Source organism: Chondrus crispus, genomic scaffold (assembly GCF_000350225.1).
Source record: "Chondrus crispus Stackhouse genomic scaffold, scaffold_2, whole genome shotgun sequence".
In the NCBI taxonomy this organism is placed as follows: Eukaryota; Rhodophyta; class Florideophyceae; order Gigartinales; family Gigartinaceae; genus Chondrus; species Chondrus crispus.
The window spans coordinates 553,164-574,389 of NW_005179057.1; the positions used below are offsets into that span (position 1 = coordinate 553,164).

General features: G+C 52.0%; 4 protein-coding genes; 2 read left to right on the forward strand and 2 right to left on the reverse strand.

The window, feature by feature from the left end:
- Positions 1 to 2,132: 2,132 nt before the first annotated feature.
- CHC_T00003687001 (hypothetical protein) lies at positions 2,133 to 4,772 on the reverse strand. Its single transcript, XM_005714535.1, has 3 exons — positions 4,720 to 4,772; positions 2,219 to 4,591; positions 2,133 to 2,154 (listed from the first exon to the last, which is right to left on the reverse strand). Exons 1-3 carry the CDS (start codon positions 4,770 to 4,772, stop codon positions 2,133 to 2,135), a joined length of 2,448 nt encoding a protein of 815 aa, XP_005714592.1.
- Positions 4,773 to 7,245: 2,473 nt separating this feature from the next.
- CHC_T00003688001 (hypothetical protein) lies at positions 7,246 to 7,530 on the forward strand. XM_005714536.1 is given in 2 exon segments: positions 7,246 to 7,506; positions 7,507 to 7,530. 1 exon segment carries the CDS (start codon positions 7,246 to 7,248, stop codon positions 7,504 to 7,506), a length of 261 nt encoding a protein of 86 aa, XP_005714593.1. The 3' UTR covers positions 7,507 to 7,530.
- Positions 7,531 to 8,878: 1,348 nt separating this feature from the next.
- On the forward strand, positions 8,879 to 10,806 carry CHC_T00003689001 (hypothetical protein). XM_005714537.1 is given in 2 exon segments: positions 8,879 to 10,528; positions 10,529 to 10,806. 1 exon segment carries the CDS (start codon positions 8,879 to 8,881, stop codon positions 10,526 to 10,528), a length of 1,650 nt encoding a protein of 549 aa, XP_005714594.1. The 3' UTR covers positions 10,529 to 10,806.
- An 8,909-nt stretch (positions 10,807 to 19,715) lies between these two features.
- CHC_T00003690001 (hypothetical protein) lies at positions 19,716 to 20,321 on the reverse strand. Its single transcript, XM_005714538.1, has one exon. It carries the CDS (start codon positions 20,319 to 20,321, stop codon positions 19,716 to 19,718), a length of 606 nt encoding a protein of 201 aa, XP_005714595.1.
- Between the last annotated feature and the right edge of the window lie 905 nt (positions 20,322 to 21,226).

Consider the following 21,226-nt stretch of genomic DNA (forward strand, 5'->3'; position numbering starts at 1 on the left):
TGCCCAGTGCTTTTCTCTCACAGTAACCGATGCCCCTTGCAAGGGCGGTGTTCGTAATTGGAGTGAGTGACGACGCTGACGCTCTGTAAAGGGAGAGGCCCAAATGTTTAGTAAAATTGAAATTTATGGTAAAATTGAGGGAAAAAGTTGGCCTCGTTTGCCACTTTTCTTCTCACACGTGTGGACCTGTGCACGTGGAAACCTGTGCACGTGTACCCATCGCCTCTTCAAAGTGAGATTGGCCCCCGCTTTGACCCGGTCTGCAACGCTTCTCAACACACCGTTCATTCACGAATACCTTCATATCTTCGCTCGCCCGCAACTAATGGCCAGCTGCCTGCACACCATTGCATTGCACAAGATATTAAATTGAGCACAAGAGCGCACGATGAACGGAAGCAGGTCGCTAGTTCATACATACACATACATACCCATACATGGATTGCACCGTCCGTGAGGCGAGCTTCTCACGCATTCATAAATCAAAAACAAAGACAAAGCAAAAAACCCTCAACGCACTACTACTGTCACGGGCGGCAAGCGGCCATCGCACTTCGATACTTACTTACACCACTAGCTTACACCACTAGCTTCATGATAGCAAGCGGCCATCGCACTTCGATACTTACTTACACCACTAGCTTACACCACTAGCTTCATGATAGCAACCAGATTGCCCGCCCCTGCAACTGCGACCCCGTGATCGTGGTCTATCTGCAAGTTCAATGCATTGTCCAACTGGGCCAAAACAGCCTCAGACCCATCCTGTCGCCTTTGCACAATTCCTCCGCCCTTGAAAATTATTTCTGATCTTCGTCCTGCGCGAGAAGCAGTACCCAAGTCTGCCGTCTTCAGGAACCGACTCGTGATTTCATCCCAATCCTCTCCCCTCCCGGTATGAAGTGTGATCCCTCTCTCCACGTCCCACACCCGCACGCTCCCGTCATCCGATCCAGATACCACACGTCTTCCGTCCCCACTCATCGCAACGCTACGCACCAACCCCGTGTGTCCAACTAATGCCTCCCCGACTTGTGCTCCCGTCTCTACGTCCCACACCCGCACGCTCTTGTCAGCCGATCCAGATACCACACGTCTTCCGTCCCCACTCATCGCAACGCTAACCACCCAAGCCGTGTGTCCAACTAACGCCTCCCCGACTTGAGCTCCCGTCTCCACGTCCCACACCCGCACGCCCTTGTCAAACGATCCAGATACCACACGTCTTCCGTCCCCACTCATCGCAACGCTCCACACCTGATCCGTGTGTCCAACTAACGCCTCCCCGACTTGTGCTCCCGTCTCCACGTCCCACACCCGCACGCTCCTGTCATTCGATCCAGATACCACACGTCTTCCGTCCCCACTCATCGCAACGCTAAGCACCGGACGCGTGTGTCCAACTAACGCCTCCCCGACTTGTGCTCCCGTCTCCACGTCCCACACTCGCACGCTCTTGTCAAACGATCCAGATACCACACGTCTTCCGTCCCCACTCATCGCAACGCTATCCACCCCATCCGTGTGTCCAACTAACGCCTCCCCGACTTGTGCTCCCGTCTCCACGTCCCACACCCGCACGCTCTTGTCATTCGATCCAGATACCACACGTCTTCCGTCCCCACTCATCGCAACGCTACACACCGATTCCGTGTGTCCAACTAACGCCTCCCCGACTTGTGCTCCCGTCTCCACGTCCCACACCCGCACGCTCATGTCCCCCGATCCAGATACCACACGTCTTCCGTCCCCACTCATCGCAACACAAGTCACTTCCGACTTGTGACCGCGGAAAATTCTCAATACTTTCCTCTCCGACGTACTCCACAGCCTTAACGTCCCGTCTTCATATCCCACAACAACATTCTCCTTCCTCTCACAGAGAGTTGCGCAGATGGCGCTTGTCACTCTCGGGTTTTCTGCAGTCACGCTCGGGTTTTCTGCAGTCACTTCGGAGGTTACCCTTCCAAAGCACATTCCAAAATATGCCCTCAAACGTCGACACATTTTGCGCCTGCTTGCTTCAAGATCCCCTGGGCCCTGGCTCTGGCTCTCCGTTTCGAACTCGCCTTCTAATTGACTGCTTGGGTCATTGGCCCCTGGGCCCTGGCTCTCCGTTTCGAACTCGCCTTCTAATTCAACCATCTTCGTCTCCTTCTCAGCAGATTGCGTGAAAACTGTTACTTTTGCCCCTTCCCCCTCCACCTGACATCCATACACTTCACCACTGGAATCCATGCCCACTTGAATTTCAGTACTGAAATATGGCAGAACAATCTGCTCCACCATCTTTCCATCGGCTCGCGCTACACACTCACTCACAGGCCGCACCCACGGCCGTGGTGCGTATCTCTCAATTTCCTCCAGCATTTTTCGCACACAACTTGAATCCCGTGCCTTGTGCTTCACTCGCCCATATAGTTGAAAGTAAATCCCGGCACTGTTTTCACCACAAAACGGTACACTCAGTCGCGCCGCCCGCATCATCAAAACCATTCCATCCACTGCATCCTCATCTGCCCGTCCCATTCCCACCTTCCCGCTTCCTCTTTTCCCCTTCAAGTCTCTACTCAATCCCTTCACAGCTTTCTCGTATTGCCAAACCCCGCCTCTCCGCATCACTGTCTTCACCCATCGCGCACTCAAAAATAGCCTCTTCAGATCCTCTACACACCCACCCTGTTGCAAGACACGATATATATTCTCGAAAACATACTCCTCCCGTGCGCTCTTCCCCTCTCCGTCTCGGTCCTCACTCATCGCAAGCAACCCTTCTCCTGCCCTGCACACATCCGCCATCTTCTTATACCACTCTTCTACACCCTCCTTCTTCTTCGCTTCTTCCACCGCGAAATCGTGCGTCAGATCATGCACCCGCAACCCACCACAATCCTTCTCATACTGCACTTCTACTAGTCCAACCCTTTCCATCTCCTTTGCACACCTTTCCGTCCGCTCCTCGTCCATCTCCCACAAATCTCCAACCAAACTCAAAGGTATTCGGTCTTGCTTCTTCATAACGCACAGACTCCGGTGCATCTTTCGAAACGAAAATTCACCAACTGTCTCCCCACTCCTTCCCACATCGGCCTCCAGGATATCTAGAGACGTATGCAATGTCCCATCCAACGACGAATATCCGTCCTTCGGACTCTCCCCGCGAATCGTGTTACGACTCTTCATCCTCGAAAGGTACGCCCCCCATGCTTCTGTTACTTCTCCCTCCCATCTTTCCCTCATGTACCTCACGCTCGTTCCCGCCACGTTCAGCGCAAGCGGCAATCCGCCACACATTTTCAGTATTTCACCCACGGCTTCCTTGCATCTCGCATCATCCACTTCCTTTCCATTTGCCTCACTCGCGTGCACAAGCATCTCAACTGCTTCTTTCCCTACCTTCTCCCTCGGCTCGAAAGCAACCCGCTCCCCAATCTGACGCAGCTCCTTATCCCTCGTGGAGTACAGTAGTCTGCTCCTCCTTCCCCCGCTGCCCCCCGCAGTCTCAGCCAGAACAGACAACTTTTGAAGGATATTCGCGTCTATATCATTCACCACCCACACATCATCAATGATGAACAGGCACACATGACTACAAAACCACGCTTGTACCTTCGCTAACACCCTTTCAAACTCGCTCTGCTCTCGCATTTCCACAGCCGTCTGGTTCCCACCGGACGCTTCCACAATCAGACACAGTTCTTCAATCAGCCGTCCCACGTTTCCATCTTTCCCCAACAACATGAAGTACACTCCTCCCGAGAACTCTGCCATAATCTCAACGTCGTGCGCGATCGCTCGTAGAGCACATGTCTTCCCGACTCCGCCCTGTCCCACTGCTGTCGCACCCACTTGCTTGTTCCTATCTCTCCGTAGCACAGCCGCTTTTAGACGCGACTCACACGTGTTTGGTAATCCATCGCTCCCCCGAGAATCAAGCTTCACACATATCGACGCAGGATTATGTTCGGCTCTTATCGACGCCCTGAACATATTACCCGTGCCTCGTCTGATCGACTCGACGGCCGCGCGAGTATCGATGCCCGTGCTTGCTTGTACAATACGTTTGTGAAGGCGGTCCGCTTCTTGCTTGCGCTTCTCTAGGACTTCTCTATCTCCCATCGCAGAGGCGTACGCACCGAGTCTCGCTTTTGGGTCATCCAATTCTTTCTGCAGCTCAGCGAGGGACTTCAATATGAAGCTTGAGATGTCCGTGATTTCACGTTGGAGCAAGCCCGTGTGCTGCGACGACGTTCCATGGATCGGCATGTTTTCAAGCTCCGTGATGTCTGCCTGCAAGGTAGTGTAGGCAGTGAGCACTTCCGTAGACAGCGTTTTGTTTTCCTTGTAGGCTTTGTGTCGTTCGATGAGACTTGCGATGAGGCGGACGACTTGCTCAGCCGGGCCGGTGAGGCCCAAGATACTGTATGGATCAGCCATGGTGTTTGCGAATAGGGGGTGTTGTTCGGATTTGAATAGGCGGCGGTAGCAAAGCGGCGCTTGCTCTTCTCTATATCTCTCCCTCTCGGAATCTCTTTTTTCTCTCTTGTCGTTGTCAGTCGTTACCCAAGGGTAGTCGTTTTTCGTTCTTGGTCTTCTCGCAGAGAGGGCGGGAAAGGTTTGCTTCCACCCTTCGCATTCGAATAAATGCAGGACATCCAATGGCCCACAGCTATTTTACGGTAGGTGCCCGCTTGACAGTGATTTTGAGTGATTTCCTACGCTGAAAAAACAGGGCGGCGGTTGTGCGGATTGTTGCTGCGGTGTTGGCACATCGTGAGTTTAGTAAGGCTGCTCTCGCGACGCACTGACAAGAATTCTACGCCAGCAACGAGAGCTGCAAGGGACTCCAGGGAGGCGTATGATACAGTGCTGTACTCCAGGGGCTTGTCCAGTCCATCGGTAATACAGTACAGTACAGTACAGTACAGTACTGCAACGAAAGCCGTAGGACGATACGAGTAAAGTTTACAGTACCCTCGCGGTGGGCACGTACCCCGCCTGAAGGTCCCCCCCAAGTCGAGTCATGCGCCGAGTGGGCAGCTGGACTTGTTGGACACCGTCGCGGCGAGAACCGGTCTGCGAGCTTTGATGGACAAGATAGAAAGCTCGCCCACATGCAAAGTGACGCGCGACTGTCTCAAGCCATTCAGTGCCGCCAACCCGGCAGAGACGGCGCAGGTCGCCGAGAGACCCCAACACAGGGACGCCCGAGCAATGATTGCCCGCACGCACTTGGTGGCGGAATGTCCCCGGATTCAGAAGCGTTGGTGCCAACTCCAGCAAGACAGGCCGGACGAGGACATGGGGGGGGTTCCAGGCAGGCGGCCGGCAGGGGTCCGGCAGTGGAAGCTGTCGGTGCGATCCGTAGGCGTGAATTTGTAAAAAGAATTACAGATATCCTAATTCAGTTGCCTCATGTTCCTATCAAAACGTTCTGTAATGCCCAAATCTGAATCACAGATTCGAACGTGTCCCTCCTGCTCCAGGCGCCAGGCATAAGAGTTCATGATAAAATGTGGCAAGTGACGGTTTTTTTCTAGGCATGTCTGGTGAAAAGGCCGTACCCTACCCAGTCCTTCACCGATTTTGACTTTTTAAAGCTCAATAAACACATAAAGCGCGCATATACAGTACTGTAGCTTTACAACTGTAACGAAATCACATCATGTGTTCATTCAAGGGAATGAAGTCACTTAAATGAACCCCTTTTACAGGTCTGAATCGCATGGAAACTAATTTGGCAACCTCAAGTAATGGCCGTGGCCCGAAAAAAACTCTTTATTCTAACAGTCAAATAATGTCCGTTAACTATTTTGGCAAACATAAACTATTTTGGCAACGCACTGCTTCCCTTTTTTGCCGCACTTTTCCGGAATGGCGATGATGGGCGGCTATCGATCGATATGGAAAAGCATATTACGTTGTAATTGCACGCCACAGCCTGGAATTTTTGGCGAACAAGCGAAAGTAATGGGCTTTCGAATGGCGGTAAAAACAGAAAAGGCGCGCAGGTTATAATCAGTCACAGAGCTACCAAGGTTAGCAAGTGGCGGAGGCGGATCTGGGTGACTCGGTTTCGGACAAGTGCGGCAAAAAGGGGAAGCAGTGCGTTGCCAAAATAGTTTATATTTGCCAAAATAGTTACCGAACTGTTATCGCTGTCGAAGTGAGTGGAGTATACGCTACTGCGTAGGCGTGCAAATTCAAGTGGTGGTGCAATTGCTGTGGAAATAAAGAGTGGCGGTTGTGGCGTCAACGGCGTGTGCAGTGGTGGCGCGCGAAGCTGGAGGTGCTACGTGTTTCCAGAGTACTCACAGAGTACTCGAGAGAGAGGCTACGCCGGCAGAGCGTACGGATGGAGACCAGAGGTGGATGTCGCAAATTAGTGTCGTCGGCACAGGCGCGTGGAAATGGGTCCTGTTGTTTGGAGTAACGACCTCGGTGCTCGTCCCTGCTGCAGTAGTAACGGTCCTGAGATCAAGCCAATGTGAGATCAAGCCGGAGTGAGGTCAAGCCAACCTGCAATAACATTTAAAGTTTATGCAGCGATACAGTTCTCCTGACTCTACCACGCATCACGTAAACTCCCCCACACCTCCGTGTTGCGCCGCTGCCGCACCTCCTTTGATCCCAGTATGTACACCAACCAGACGACGCCACCGACAACAGACCAAATCTCCCCACGTTGAAAGTGTAAGAGCATTTCCAACGCGCAATTCTGCGTTGCATAGAATCAATTTTGGAACACCAACGCGAAATTCTGTGCATTTCCAAGATCGTATTGGACGATTTCTGATTCTATGCCCGCTCCTATACTGTAGATCTGAAAACGATCTACAGTATATATATATAGCTCGGATAGAATTCCCTATAGAACGCCACGCGGACGGCGTGTCCGCCGCCTTTCCAATGTTTTCCCGCAAACTTCAGTTCCTCTTGGCGGAAAGGCGACTGCAGAACGGTCGGGAGAGCTTTTGCGCGGGTCCATGTCTGTCACTCAGTCAAGCTAGCGGCTGGAAGCCGCGCCAGACACCTCGCGTTCTAGTCGGCGCGGGCGGTTGTGGCGCACCCTGCGCCACAACTGCGAGCGGAGATCGGCGGACACCAGGTGGCAGACACAACACGGTGCCTCTCCCGGGCAGTACGTCTATGCCGTGCTCAGACAGCCAGGCGGTGAAAGTCGCGAGGGTAGAGGGGATGCGTGTGGGGATGAGGGAGGTGTTGTACGGGGGACGCTGATTGGAGATGCTGTGTTTGGGGAAAGAGTTTGTGCAGTTCGTGGAGAGGGGGTTTGAGGGAAGACCAGAGAGGATCGTGGACCAAGCTTCGGAGAGCGGTGAGCAGGGGAAGGATAGTCAGACAAAAGTCTCAAGGCAGGCGGCAGGCGGCGGGCGACGCCGCGCGCGTTGGCAATGTGAATCTGCTGCAATAGAAACGCAAACTGGCGTTGGGGTTGACGCGGTTAGAATAAGCGTGAATAGATTGACTACACGTCACATACTGTAAATCTATTGGAACAACCGGCGAATTGTAAGCTTACACGTTTCAGTTCTATCCCGCTATAGAACCGCGGCGGTGGCGATGCTCTTAGCGCAATAGGAACTGTATAAAGATCCTTTCAGATTTGTCGCAAATCATTGCTGCTCCATCAACTCCAAAGAAAGCGAGGTGCGAGACCGTGATTTTATCGACGCCTGTTGCGATAACCAAGGTTTCCAATGATACCTTCAACCTTCTGCGTTCTTTAAGTTACGACGTTATCACACCGCTGTACGGCAGTTCCCTAGCGATGTGGCCATCGATTGATTTTGCTTTCATGAGGGAGCGAGATGGCTTTTGCCCTAGGAGAAATATAACGAAGAAGCGTGATTTATTGTGTCTAAGGTTGCAGTTCCAACTTCTTCGGGCGGTTGGTTTGGGATGACGTGTGGGGCTTTTGACTACTAGTGTTTGGATACTGTACCGGGAGCAGAAGTCGTTTTTTTTGATGATTGTCTCGCTGCCCTTGTCGCTGCAGCCCCCTTAAAATGATACCCTGTACCACGAACGAACTGTACATTCACTGTAGCGACAATGTCGCTGTGTGCATCAAGTCCTACAGCACAGAGTTGTGCTGCGACTGGAACGAATTCATGGCCTTGTGAGACGTTTTCTCTGGGCCAATCCTAGTCTTAAAAGTGTCGCAAGTTCTAAACTCCCCGAGTGCTTGGTTGCTCTATTCAGGTGACCAAGGCATTGCAGCGGAAACCCATTTGTGAAACGACGAGATGGCGCGGCGGACACGTGCATGTCGGTGTTTTAGTGTGGCCGAAAAAGAGAGCCTGGGTATGGGAAACGGAACCTTTGATGAGATCAAGAGATGTGCACGTTGGCACAATCGGCGGCGGCAACGATGACGTCGAACATGTGGTACTATCGTACACGCATGGCGGCGCACTGTAAATACGCCCAGGCGTCCATTCTGGACATTCAAAAGAGATCTCGAGTGCCCAGACGTCCATGCTGCGCATTCCGAAGAGATCTCGAGTCCTCTTGCTTGGCCGACGGCCGTCATACTGTACACATCCGCGACTACGCGACTACTGTACATGAGAGCGGCGCATTGTTGCCGTGTTCAGACTCTATGCTAGCGAGCTGTCTCAGAGTTAATGCACACCAGCAGTAAGAACACCGCTCTCCCACACCGCGCCCGTAAGAGGTGTATCCCGTCTCATGCCCCCGGGCAAGCTGTCCATATCTCTCCAACAAACCGCACTTCCTTGCTTCACATTTCCAACCGCCCTCTGTTTCGAACATAAAGACAACACATTTTAACCATCCACTTCCTCCTCCCCAGGTTTTAATCCATCCTTCTCGTTCGCCTCTCCGTCTCGCAGCTATGACTCTCCTCCAGGAGTTGAATGCCACGCCCGACTTTAGCTTTTCTACAGTCCAAACGTCCAGCGACATCATCAACGCCCTCATCATATCACTGCTCACTGTTTTCGTTATCTCCAACATCCTGTCAGTCACCTCCAAGCTTATCTTCAGCTCCCGCGAAAAAAGCTTCGAGTACCTCTCCTGGGTCCGTTCCTTTATCTTTGTCAACAGCGACGACCCCATCCGCATTTTCTCCTGGATTTGGCACAGGTACTCATACAAGGAGAAGGGCTGCACACGTTACAGGAACGAAATCCAACTCCGCAGGCTTGTCCTCCCCCTTCTGGCGAGGCTCTTCATTTTGGTTACTGCCATCACATCTGTTGCCATCTCCATCCCGAGCGAAAAGCGCCTGAGTGGGTGTGAGAAGGGCGATTTTCGAATCCAAATGGACCCTAACGTTCGAAAGCCAGCTCCGGATTTAAATAGGGTTTGCGCCGACATTCCGCTGACAACTACACTAGGCAAAGTCAGATCTCGTGTGTCGTACTGCTCTTGCTTGGTGGACTTTGGATCTAACGTCCCTGTATCGAAAGGCGAAGGCGGAATAATTACAATCACCACAGCGTCGGGTCAACTATGGACCGCATTGGTGAGCAAGAACAACACTGCAGCGAGTGCCTTCTACATCCAGTGGGTCAAGGACAGACGGCAAAGAGACAATGACAAATCGCTCCTCTTCACAAATGTTGAAAAGATCGACTCTGATGATCATCTCCAAGTCATTGCCAACGCACTCCGTTCAGAGACAGTACAGCAGTGCACAGCCAAAGGTACTTCTGACAAGTTACCGTCAGAGGACAACAGCCTTATAGCGAAAGCGCAGATATTGGATTGCGATTTTGATCCCCTCAGTCTCATAGCGAGGGTCCAAGCGTATGTCACAGGCTCATTGACTTTGAACAAGCTTCGTCGTGGCGAAATGGACAATCGGTTGGAGTTGAATCCCCTCACCGGCGAAGTGCGTGAAACGGCGGCATGTCCAATTGACGTTGTTGTCAGTCGCCCGATCGTCAACATCCTCCCGCTCGCTCTCATGCTCGTCTTGTGGGGTATCATCAACGTACTCGTTAGCATTTACACATCCAGGCGCGGAAACGCTTTCGACATGGGCTTCCATATCATCAAGGAAGCACTGGGGCACGACACGACTTCCAACCCTCTGGAAGAAAACTCGAATCGCGGAGAGGCGATGGAACTGCCCTTGCGCAAATGGCGCTGCGGCGCTGGTGCTGCGCATGAAGGCTTCATCGGGCGAGATGGAGATGTCCCAGTGCAGGGCTTTGACTCCTTTACAAACGTGTGTGGTTGCACGCAAGTGGTGACGGAGATAGAAGCAGCGAGTGCGCTGCCAGACTCCGCGCCTGGCACGATGGCTCCGGCCGACGAGCTGTGGCGTGGGGATGTGCATCCGCGGTTGCAAGGACAGGCGTCGACTTTATCATCGGCGGCCCCGACTGACAACTTTGCATCGCAGACGGCCGCGGTGAGCAGCTCGTGGTCTGCGTCCGGGCTGCCGCAGCGGTTGCCCCAACCGGGACCAGCTTTTATGACGCTGCCTCCAGCTATGCAACATTCAACAGAGTCGGGGCGGCCGGGGCAGGAGTAGCCAAGGTGCCGACTTCGTGCTTTGGCACCACCGGCTCAACATGATGATCAAAAAGTGAAAATTCAAAATTCAAATAGTGAGGGAGGGTCTTAACTTGCCCGGGTTTGCTTTGCTTGCCCGAGTTTGCCGGTCATTTATTAATTTATTAATGTAAGTACACGCCTTCCCCTTACGTTAGTAGTGGACAGGTGTCCCAGAGCGACGGTGCTGACTTACAGAGGCATACAGCGCCATAAATTGCCAGAACACAACGGGGAGGACACTGTGGGTTCTACAAATTCGCTCCGAGGACGCATCGACAGGGACGTGACATGCTGCAGCGTCAAACAACTTCGCCCGAGGGACGCGTCGACATGGACGCGAGACGCTGCAGCGTCGCTCGCTTCCGACCCAGAACGTGGCCATTGCGGGTGATCCCAGATCACCGGGATAAATAATTGATCTCACCCCCTACTTCTCTCCTTACTACTCCGCGGGATAGCGTATCAATCGCCGGCGCTGTTTGGTCAAAAAACGGATCTACAACCACTGCCCAGTATCGCCGTTCGCCTCCCCTCCTTTCTTCTCAATCTAATCACTCCCACGCAATGCACGGCAATAGAATCATCACTGCTACGACCGCACTAACCGCAACCGCAGCTCTATTCTCCCTCCTTTCATTGCACCAAGCTATTTCAAACTATCCTCGACCCCAAAAATTCACAAAGCCCTTAGATCTCGGACGGGGATGGACTTTTGTCAGAGCCAACAGGATTTTTAACGACAAAGAATTCAGTCGTACATACCGTACGGAGGGGGGGATAATATTTGGTCAGAAACGTCCGCTGCAGACGAGGAAGCAATAGTGAGAGACTTTGCGTTGGTGGTCCCCGTCTTAAGAATGGTGGGAGTCAGAGAGATGCACCAGAGGCGCGGAGAACGGCGCACGTGGCATTGAGGTGTGGAAGCCATTTTCAGGAAAGTAGTCGGCAGAGAGGTGCTTCGTAGAGTTGGGTTGCCTTTGCGAGATGGCAGGTGCATAGATTTTTGCAAAGGGAAAGTTGAGGATGTTTTCGGCAAGGGGCAAGCACTGCGTCCACCGGAGCACAGCGTCCAAATTCGAAAGTTACAAACTTACAAAAGTAGCCAATATATGATTGACATTTGTCATTACACACTGACATTACTTGAGCTTGCAGTGTAGGGTCGTACTTAGTTTCAAATCATATATTAACGCCCAGTAGCCAATAGTAGTGCAAATCATGGCTCGGGGCAAGCAAACCCGAGCAAACTCGGGCAAGTTAAGACCCTCCCTGAGCTTTGAACACCCCGATCTGTTTTGGCAAAATTTGGTGGCTGAAACCTCCCAAAAGAAAACTTGAAACCGTGGATGACATCAAAATTGAAAAGAAACAAAATTCGCAGACTATTAGGTTATGATAACGCTAGGTTGATAGACACTAGAGTGCTCAGGAAAGTGGTAGTCTTGAGGTCTCAAGACAACGTACTTAGGGTCGTTCTAAACAGCGGATTAGTTCGTTACGTTTTGCACGAGATTATCATACATTTGTGCAATTTGCATTTTTGTTCTAAACCATGTCCAGATTTCGCACGCAATTTACGCAACCAAGTGGCGGTTATCTAGTGGTACTTGTTGCAGTTTTGGTCAAGGGCAGCATGCGTATCCTCTTTGGTGCCCTGCTTGTTGGTGCCGGTCGACAACTCCAGCGGAGCACTTCACATGAGTGTTAAGGATGGTGACGAGGAATGCGGTGACGCTGATGATTATGTTACGTGCGCAGCAGCTGTTGCTGCCATTGCTGCGACAACAGCTGTAATCCTTTTGGAAAACTCACAGCGGCGAAGGGAAAATATACGAAGCGTCGAGAAAGGCGTAACAAAGATCAGATTCCGGGATGCTTTTGATCGATGCCATATGTACCTCAGCGATCATGAATTTCAGAAGTGCTTTAGACTGCCGCGAAATGTCTTTTTCCGTTTACTTGATGCTCTAACGCCTTTGCTGCAACGAAACACTGCGATGGCTGCCCGATCCAGCGGTGGAAGAGTAGATCCAGCAGTGAGGCTGGCTTTGACGCTTCGTATGCTTGCCGGTGCATCGCACCATGGTTTAGTGATGCTCTTTCGAATTGGGACTTCTACTGCGTACGAAGTGTTCCACAGTACAATTGATGCAATTTTATCTACCTTGCACTTACCCGGCGTACCGCTTCAGGATGCTAACTCTTTACATAACTTAGCTAGCGGCTTCTGCAGTTCAAGATCTACCCCTAGCCCACTCTGGGGATGCATTGGGGCTCTTGATGGACTTGTCATAAAGGTTGCAAAACCGTCTGAAAGCTCGGTCCCACGGGCTTACTTCTGCCGCAAAGGACACTACGGTATACCGGTTCAGGCAGTTGTTGACTCATCTTATAGGTTTTTGTATATGTCTGCATTGTGTACTGGAAGTACACATGACTCCCTTGCCTTTGCAGTTTCCGCTCTCGGTAGACAATTGATGAATAGTGAAACAATGATGACCGGTTACTGGATTGCCGCAGACGCGGCATTTGAGTGCTTAAATTCGCTCGTAACGCCGTGGAGTACTTCGCAGATTGCAGATCCGGAACACGGCGATGCTCGGGATGCATTTAATTTTTATCAATCGTCGCTCCGTATGCATGTGGAACAGAGCTTCGGAATGCTCATTGCAAGATTTGGAATTCTTTGGAGACAGATGAAGTTCTCTTTATCAAGGGTACCTGCTGTGCTGGCAGCATGTATGAGAGTTCACAATTACTGCATCGATAACAAAGTTATGCCAATGCGCAGCGCAATGTCCACGCAAGATAGAGACATTTTAGATATGGCATTTAACAAATGGTGGGAGGCGGCGACTAGTCTTCGTGACCAAGACCAGGGCCGACGCAGGGATTTAGAGTCATCACACGTACGTGATCATCTCACAGCCCACCTCAAAGAATTGGGGTTCTTTCGACCCTCGTAGAGACAACCTCCTGATTATCACAATAAAAAAGGTCCGTGAAGGGAGTTCACATTGCGCCAGGTAAGTAGGGATTTGCATCAACGCGCGTGTAATTATAGTAAACATCTGAGGTCGAGTCGGGGAACTTCGACGCAGGGTATAAGCTCCGGAGAGACCCGTACCATGCTGTACGCAGATGAACATGAGATGACGTAGAGGAGGCATGGCCGAACGTCCGATTTCTCCCCGCCGAAAGCGGCGAACACAGGGGAGGTCGCACCATTCGAGGGGCGGCGGCAGGCGTCCTAGGAGGGGGCGCCACAGAGGTGAAGCAGCGGAGGGGTGCCCTGCCCCCTTCCTCCCTTGCTCCCGTACCGCCCTACTCCCTGCCTCCCTTCCTCCCTTGCTCCCGTACCGCTCTGCCCCCTGCCTCCCTTCTTCCCTTGCTCCCGTACCGCCCTGCCCCCTGCCTCCCTTCCTCCATTGCTCCCGTACCGCCCTGCCGCCTGCCTCCCTTCCTCCCTTGCTCTTTTACCCGCATATGTCCTTTAATCAGCGAAAGAATCGCACTGCGGTAGTCTATCTAGTGCTTTTGCAATGCTGTCGAATTGATTCTGGAGAATTGCGTGCAGGTTCGGCCCCGCTTCTTTCATTTTTGAATCAATGCTAGTCAGTTGCTCAATAAGATGGCCTCTGGTTGTCACGAGCTGAGGGTAAGACATACTTGCAGGATCGTTGAGTTCTTCCCCTCTACGTCGTTGAGGAACACTAGATGCAAGCGTGGTTACTGCTGCGACAAGTTCGCTCACGTTCTCCCGGGTATCATTGTCATCTTCGATAAATCCTGCGCGTCGCCTCTTCCTCCTCCTCCCACGGTTCGGTGTCGAACCGGAAACTTCTCGTCCGATTCCCAAATTTCCCTCATCCCAGCCCATACCCGGAGCTGTGTCTTTCCTCGTTATTTCCAAAGCGTCCTGGTCCTCTTCGGGAGTCCCGCATTTCATGGCAACAAATAAAACTATACAGCGCTTTCCAGCCGAGGACGGTTCCCGAGTGCTAGATGTTCTGGGAATGAAGTGGGCAAAGTTGTCTGGGTCGTTCTGTCCTGAAGCTTCGTAATTCTTCATTGCAAGAGTAAATATACTCTTCGATGCGTAAAAATGCTGCTTGAGTTTCTCGGCTGATCGGAATATTATCGGAGCTGCTGTAGAGTCTACACCACTAACACAGCCGTCTAGCGCGAGCTGTGGCTTTAGACAAGCATTATTAAAAATTGGTTCGACCACGCTGCTCCAAAACAGATCTCGCGATTCCCTTCTGTCCAGCTCTGCTCTAGTGAGATCCTCACCCGATTTTAGCAGAGCAGCCCTAGCTTCCTCATTTCTGAATAGGATTGCGCACAAACGCGCAAATTCATCGAGCGTAAATCCGGGATCCGATGATATTGACAGATCCAAACCTGAACCAGACCGTTCGCTGGTGCGTCTTCCGAGAGATTCGGGCTGCCCAGATGTAATTTGCCTTTCTTCTGGGCACATGTAGAATATCCTGTTTAGTTGCAGGGGACTTTTGATCCAGTCTACATACTTCGCCGCAACTAGGGCAGGCCAGTTTTGCCCTCCATTTCGTTCAACTTTATATAAATACATCAGCACTTTGCAGATTAAGTTTCTCTTGTTTCCAACCGTGCCAATCTTGAACAGTTTCGCGAGCGCGCGGAGATCAGGTACACGTGAGGAAGAAAGAAAAGTGTAAACCTTGTCTCGGTCATTCGGAGTCACAGCGATGCCATTGTCAAAGTTAGATAGCCATGGATTATCGTTGAGAAGCAGTGGGACTTGCAAGTGGGATTCATTATCGGCGGATGACTCTTCTCCAGCAGGTAGTACACTGATGGCGCCTTGTGCATTTTCACTCCCACTCCCTCGCACTTCCTCTTGATTGTCTATACGCTCCATATTTGTGGTGTTTCGGCGTGTGGCCTCAGGTACCTGAGACGAGGCACTCGGCGGTTGATAAATTAGTGCACGCTATTTGTGGTGGGCAGGGCGTAACGCGTGCGGCAAGGCGGGTAGCACTAGGTTTATTTCGCGTCGTTTGGCGTTAGAAGCACAGCATACGACGCGCAGAGGCCTCGAGGATGAGGCGGCGAGGGATGCAGGTGCGCAAGGAGCGCGGTAAATCCAAAACACGGAGAAGCGTAGATCAGGGCTGGTGTATATTGCGACAATAAAAGCAGTTGTTCCGTGCGCACGACGAGTGCGGCGAGATGATCAGAATGCAGAGTGTTCTTCGCGCGTGTAGCCTTCGAAAAGCGGCGAAGAACGTGCAGCGACGTCAAGTACGCGGTGGCGAGAGCAGATGTAGGTGCGAGCGGAGCTCGGTGAGTAGGAGAAAAAATGAAGCGCTGAAGAGCGCGGAGCTCGGTGAGTACGAGAAAAAAGGAGGCTCGGAAGAGCGCGAGTGCATATGGCGACGATGCAAACAGTGTTTCCCTTCTTTTCTTGCACGAAGAAGTGATCGATTTTTGCGTGGGGATTCCTGCATGCAAGAATATCATATCTTGTGACCGGCCAATGGGAACAGTTTTTATCATAACTATGTGCAAAAGCAACAATTTTCTTACCTGTTTAGAACGACTCTTAGTCGAGAGATCATCCTTCTGCATGTAGGCGAAGTTGGCTGCGTCATAAATGATGCGCAGCACGCGTGACATGACCCCCATACAACAGTACACTTAATGCGTATCTACAGAATATATCTATGCTGTGCATTGTACAGTACCCTTAAGGGTACAGCAAGCTTCTCATGTCGAGAAACTCGCATGCAGATGCACAACTGCTGGATTATGCATCTACCTACTGTATGCAAAACAGCACTACAATTAGGGCACTGCCATTAGGGCACCTTTCCTCGACACCCAAATAAAGCCGTCGTCGCCTCCCCCACCGATAGAGGAAGGAGGCATCGACTGTTCTTGGCATCACATGGATAAAGGGAGAGCGACGCATTGTTGCCGTCTACTACATTGTTGTCGTCTTCACGCTGTATGTCACCAAAGTGTCGCGAATGAACATGCACTCACAGTGACGAGTGGCTCTGACGCTCTTCAGAACCTGCCGGTGCGGATACCGTCTCAATCGCCGAGATGGCCCTCCACTTTCCCTAGAAGAAACAAGAGTACTGTGCAGTAACTTGCTTCACAAGCCGCCCTGTCCTGTGTTTTGCGAAGAAAGCAGCTCTTCGAAACATTCCCTTCCCTCTCCCTACGTTTCAATCTATCCTTCTTGTTCGCCCCTCCCTCCCGCCAGCCATGACTCTTCTCCAGCAGTTAGACGTCACGCCCGACTTTAGCTTTTCCACTGTTCAAACGTCCAGCGACAATGTCAATGGCCTCATCATATCTCTGCTCACTGTCTTCATCATCTCCAACATTCTGTCAGTCACCTCCAAGCTCATCTTTAGCTCCCAGGAAACGAGCTTCGAATATTCCTCTTGGATCCGCTCCTTCATCTTTGTGAGCAGCGACGACCCCATCCGCATGTTCTCCTGGATTTGGCACAGGTACTCGTACAAGGAGAAGGGCAGCACACGTTACAGGAACGAAATCCAACTCCGCAGGCTTTTCCTCCCCCTTCTGGCGAGGCTCTTCATTTTGGTTACTGCCATCACCTCTGTTGCCATCTCCATCCCGAGCGAAAAGCGTCTGAGTGGGTGTGAGAAGGGCGACTTTCGAATCCACATGGACCCTAACGTTCGAAAGCCAGCTCCGGATTTAAATAGGGTTTGCGCCGACATTCCGCTGACAACTACACTAGGCGAAGTCAGGTCCTTTGCGTCGTACTGTTCTTGCTTAGCGGAGTTAGGGTTTGAAATTGTTCCTGAGGGGGAAGGTCAAGCCATAAATTTGTCGATGACTAACCGCAGGGGTCGTCTAAGGACGATAATAAGTAGTAGGGGGGAGGTTGCGTCAAGTGACTTTTACATCCAGTGGGTTCAGGACAGACGGCAAAGAGAGAACGACACATCGCTCCTCTTCACAAATTTTAATAAGATCGATTCTGATGTTCATCTCTGTGATGCAAGATCGATGGCTCGGTTTACTGTGATCGCGTCTCTATCTACCTTATGTAGGGATGGTAGCGATCCGTAGGCCGGCGGCGATCGTGGTGAGTTGATCGCTGTTGTACGTGTGCTACGTGTGTGTATATGGCTCTCATGACTGCTGACGCATTGCTGTTGCGGCGTCGACGTTTGTTTTTATGGCTCTCATGACACTCCCCCTGTCGACGGCGCTGCAGTTTTGCCGTCTGCAGTCGTGTGGTTTCTGAGCTGTAGTTTGGGGAGGAGGCGCGTGTATGCTTGACGACGCAGCGGTTTCGTGAGGATGTCCGCGAGTTGTTCGTCCGTGGGGACATGTGCAATGGCAATTGTGCCCTTTTGTGCCTGATTCGTGAGGTAGTGATGCCTCATATCTATGAATTTTCGCCTTTTCGTCGGTCCCGTGCTGTTGGAAACGTGGATGGCGGACTGGTTGTCTATCATCAAGGGGGTCGGGGATTTCGGCAGCATGTGCACATCCTGTAGCAGACGTCGGATCCACGTGGTCTGCTGTGCGGCGGAGGTGGCCGCAATATATTCTGCCTCACAGGTGGATAAGGCTGTGATGTTTTGCTTGAGGGACCCCCAGCATATCGGTGTGCCGTTGTATGTGTGGAGGGTCCCCGATATGGACTTCCTGTCCGTGATGTCGGCGGCGAAATCGGCATCAGCATACGAGACAAGGAGGTTCTGGGGTTTCTCTTTGTCTGTTTGCTTGCCGGATCGGAACGTGAGGCCTGTGTTTGGTGTGCCCTTGAGGTACCTTATCAGGCGTTTGAGTGCGTTCCAGTGCCTTTGCGTCGGGTTGTTGGCCGCTACTGCTAGTCTGTTTGCCAGGAAGTAGATGTCTGGTCGCGTCGAGTCAGCGACATAGCGTAGGTCCCCAATGATCTGCTGGTATTTTTTGAGTGTGTGCAGTTGGGTCTCGTCTTTGTCTGTTGGCTTGTGGAGCAGGACACCGTCGCAGTATGGGGTGTCTTTAGCGTTGCATTTGGCCATGTCCACTTGCTGTACTATGTAGTTGATGGCGTTGGGCTGGGAGATGTGAATGTCTCCGTTTTGGTGTCGTGTCACCGTCCATCCGAGAAAAGTCCTGTGTTCCCCTAGGCGTTTGATGTTGTACGCTTTCGCTAGTGCTGCGGCGAACTCGTCTTTGAGTTTCGCGGTTGAGGCGAGTACTGTGAAGTCATCCATGCTGACAGCAGCAATTATATGTTCTTTGCCTTTTTTGGACCAGAGGCACAGGTCTGCTTCGCTTTGCTTGAAGTTGTCCTTTCGTAGGAGTGTGAAGACTGCAGATAGGTATGTGTGGCCGGCGGATGGCGTCCCGTATATGTTCATGTTTAGTTTTCCGCCTTGGCAGGCATTTTTGTATGTGCCATTGAATCTGGCATGCTGTCTCACGTATACTGTTTCTCCTCCGTTGTGCGCGAATTTTTCGTGTAGGTACGCTGACTTGATATCGATGTGTTCGATGTGCATGCGGTACTTGGCCGCTATTCCAAACATTGCGCGTACTGTGGTCTTGTCGGCCATGTACGTTGTAGTTTTGGATGGGTCGTAGTGCTTGTGTGGTAGCATTATGTCCCCCCTTGCAGAGCATCGGGCTTTTCTCGATGCAATTTGTCCTTTACTGTCCCTCTTGTAACGGTATCCCATTTTTAGGGGTATCAGTTTCCGTTTCTTGGGGATTTCGAAGTCGGGTATCCACTGTACTACGTTCATGGCGTCGAGGTTGTCGAGTACGGCGTTGTGTGCCTTTTCCCATTCGGCAGCGTGGGGGTATTTTTTGGCTTGTCCGGGGTGAGCTGGGGCGGGTGTGGTGCCTGTTATCTCTGTTGGCGTGCGATGCGGGGTGAAGGCTTTCGTGGCGTATGTGCGTGAGGCTACAGGATCGGTGGTGCTGTGGTATGGTTGGAAGTTGACGCATCGAACTCGTCGCGGTCTGTTCGTGTCGAGTTCGAGGACCATTATGTGGTTTTCGTCGATGCCATGGAGGTACCTTGCGGGTGTTGCCCTGTGTGCGAGTTTTGATATTTGTTTCCGATTTGCTAACTCAGGTACTGTACCGAGCTGTCCGAACAGCAGGAATTGTGGGACGTCGGGGGTGGCATTGGTTCACATGGTGTAGGGAAGGGTGTTGATCCCGTGGTGGAGTATATTGTTGTACTTGAATGCAGCGTCCCTTACTGCGTCTTCCCAGTGCGTCTTGGGTAGTGAGCTGTGGTGAGGGGCGGCTCTGGCTGAGTTCATGAGTGTACTGTTTATCCTTTCAGCGATGCCATTTTGTTGGGGCGTGTGTGGGACTGTAGTGCTGTGCATGACGTTGTGCGATCTGTATACGGCATTGGCGCTGTCTGATACATATTCTTTCGCGTTGTCTGTGTGGAACAGTCTCGGTTTGCACCCTTTTCGTTTTTTGAGGGCTGTGAGGATGACATCCAGCCTGTGCGGTGTTTCTGCTCTTGATTGCAGGAAGTCGACTATGAGGTAGCGGGATCGGGTGTCTATTACTGTGAGTATATATTTGTTGCCTTGCCTGGATGTGGGGTTGAATGGTCCACATATATCGCTGCTAAAGGCGGCTCCTACTCGGTAGTTGTGAGTCTTGGGGTAGTGCGGTGCGGGCTGCTGCTTCGCTGCAGCGCAGCTCGAGCAGGTGATCCGCGGTGGTCGTTGCCTGAGTGTGGGCGGGAGGTTTGGCAGGAGGCCGAGTTTGGCCATTTTCTGAAGCGTTGTTGGTCTGATGTGATTGAACAGTACATGGTAGTGGTGGAAGTCCCTTTCTACAGCTGGGTGTGCTGGGGTGTGCGGTGGGGGCGCTGGGTTGTGCATTTGGTGTAGTGGGATTTTTTCTGCGCGTGGTGCGGTGTGGCCACGTGGTAGTGTGCGGCTTGGCTTTGGCGTCGCTGTCTTCTTTTTTTTGTTTTTGGGTTGGGGGCTTTTTTGGTTTGGGTATCGGGTCTTTTGGAATTTTTTTATTGACCGTGGTGGTATGGTCCGGGCTGCCATACCGTTGCCTTTGGTTTTTGGGAGATCCAGGTAGTACATGCCTTTCCTGAAGCGCGCTTGCGCTACTATTTGTGGCGGGTGTGTGCTCGTGTCGAGTACAGTGGCCTGTGTGGGTGTGAACCGGACCTCTCCCCATTGCTCTGCTATGTCGTGAACTGATAGCAGGTTGGATCGCATTGCTGGGTTGGCGATCGCTGGGACTCGTATGTGCCTATTCGTACTGGTCCGTATATGTATCATTCCCTTGTGTGTGGCGGGTGGCGTGATGTTGGTGGCCGTGTTAGTTCGGATGATTTGTCGGAGTGGTTTCATGTTCGTCGTGGGTTTGCGGACATGTGACGGATGCGCTCCTGAGTCGAGGGCATACTGCTTACCTTCGCATATGTCCTCGTCAGTCACTTGTTGCGCGGTTGTGTTGTCGTGTTCGTCGCGGGTGCTGGCCATTTGCCCGGTGGTGGTTTTGGGCGTCGGACGTGTTTGCCGTGGGGTTATGCGCTTCTTATCGGTATTCGTGTACCATTTTTCCGCATTTTCCCTTGTGGCTGCATTGCCGCATTGGGGTTGATCGGGGTGGGTCGTTGATCCTCTGCCTTGCCTCCGGCTGCGAGTTCGTCGTC

What these genes read in the sequence shown, in the direction of transcription:
- CHC_T00003687001 (XM_005714535.1), bottom strand. Translation starts at nt 4,772, where the DNA reads ATGTGCCAACACCGCAGCAACAATCCGCACAACCGCCGCCCTGTTTTT. An exon ending in CGCCGCCCTGTTTTTTCAGC is followed by an intron (nt 4,592 to 4,719) that starts GTAGGAAATCAC and finishes CTCTGCGAGAAG; the next exon opens with ACCAAGAACGAAAAACGACT. An exon ending in ATGGATTCCAGTGGTGAAGT is followed by an intron (nt 2,155 to 2,218) that starts GTATGGATGTCA and finishes TCTGCTGAGAAG; the next exon opens with GAGACGAAGATGGTTGAATT.
- CHC_T00003688001 (XM_005714536.1), top strand. Translation starts at nt 7,246, where the DNA reads ATGCTGTGTTTGGGGAAAGAGTTTGTGCAGTTCGTGGAGAGGGGGTTT.
- CHC_T00003689001 (XM_005714537.1), top strand. Translation starts at nt 8,879, where the DNA reads ATGACTCTCCTCCAGGAGTTGAATGCCACGCCCGACTTTAGCTTTTCT.
- CHC_T00003690001 (XM_005714538.1), bottom strand. Translation starts at nt 20,321, where the DNA reads ATGGCCAAACTCGGCCTCCTGCCAAACCTCCCGCCCACACTCAGGCAA.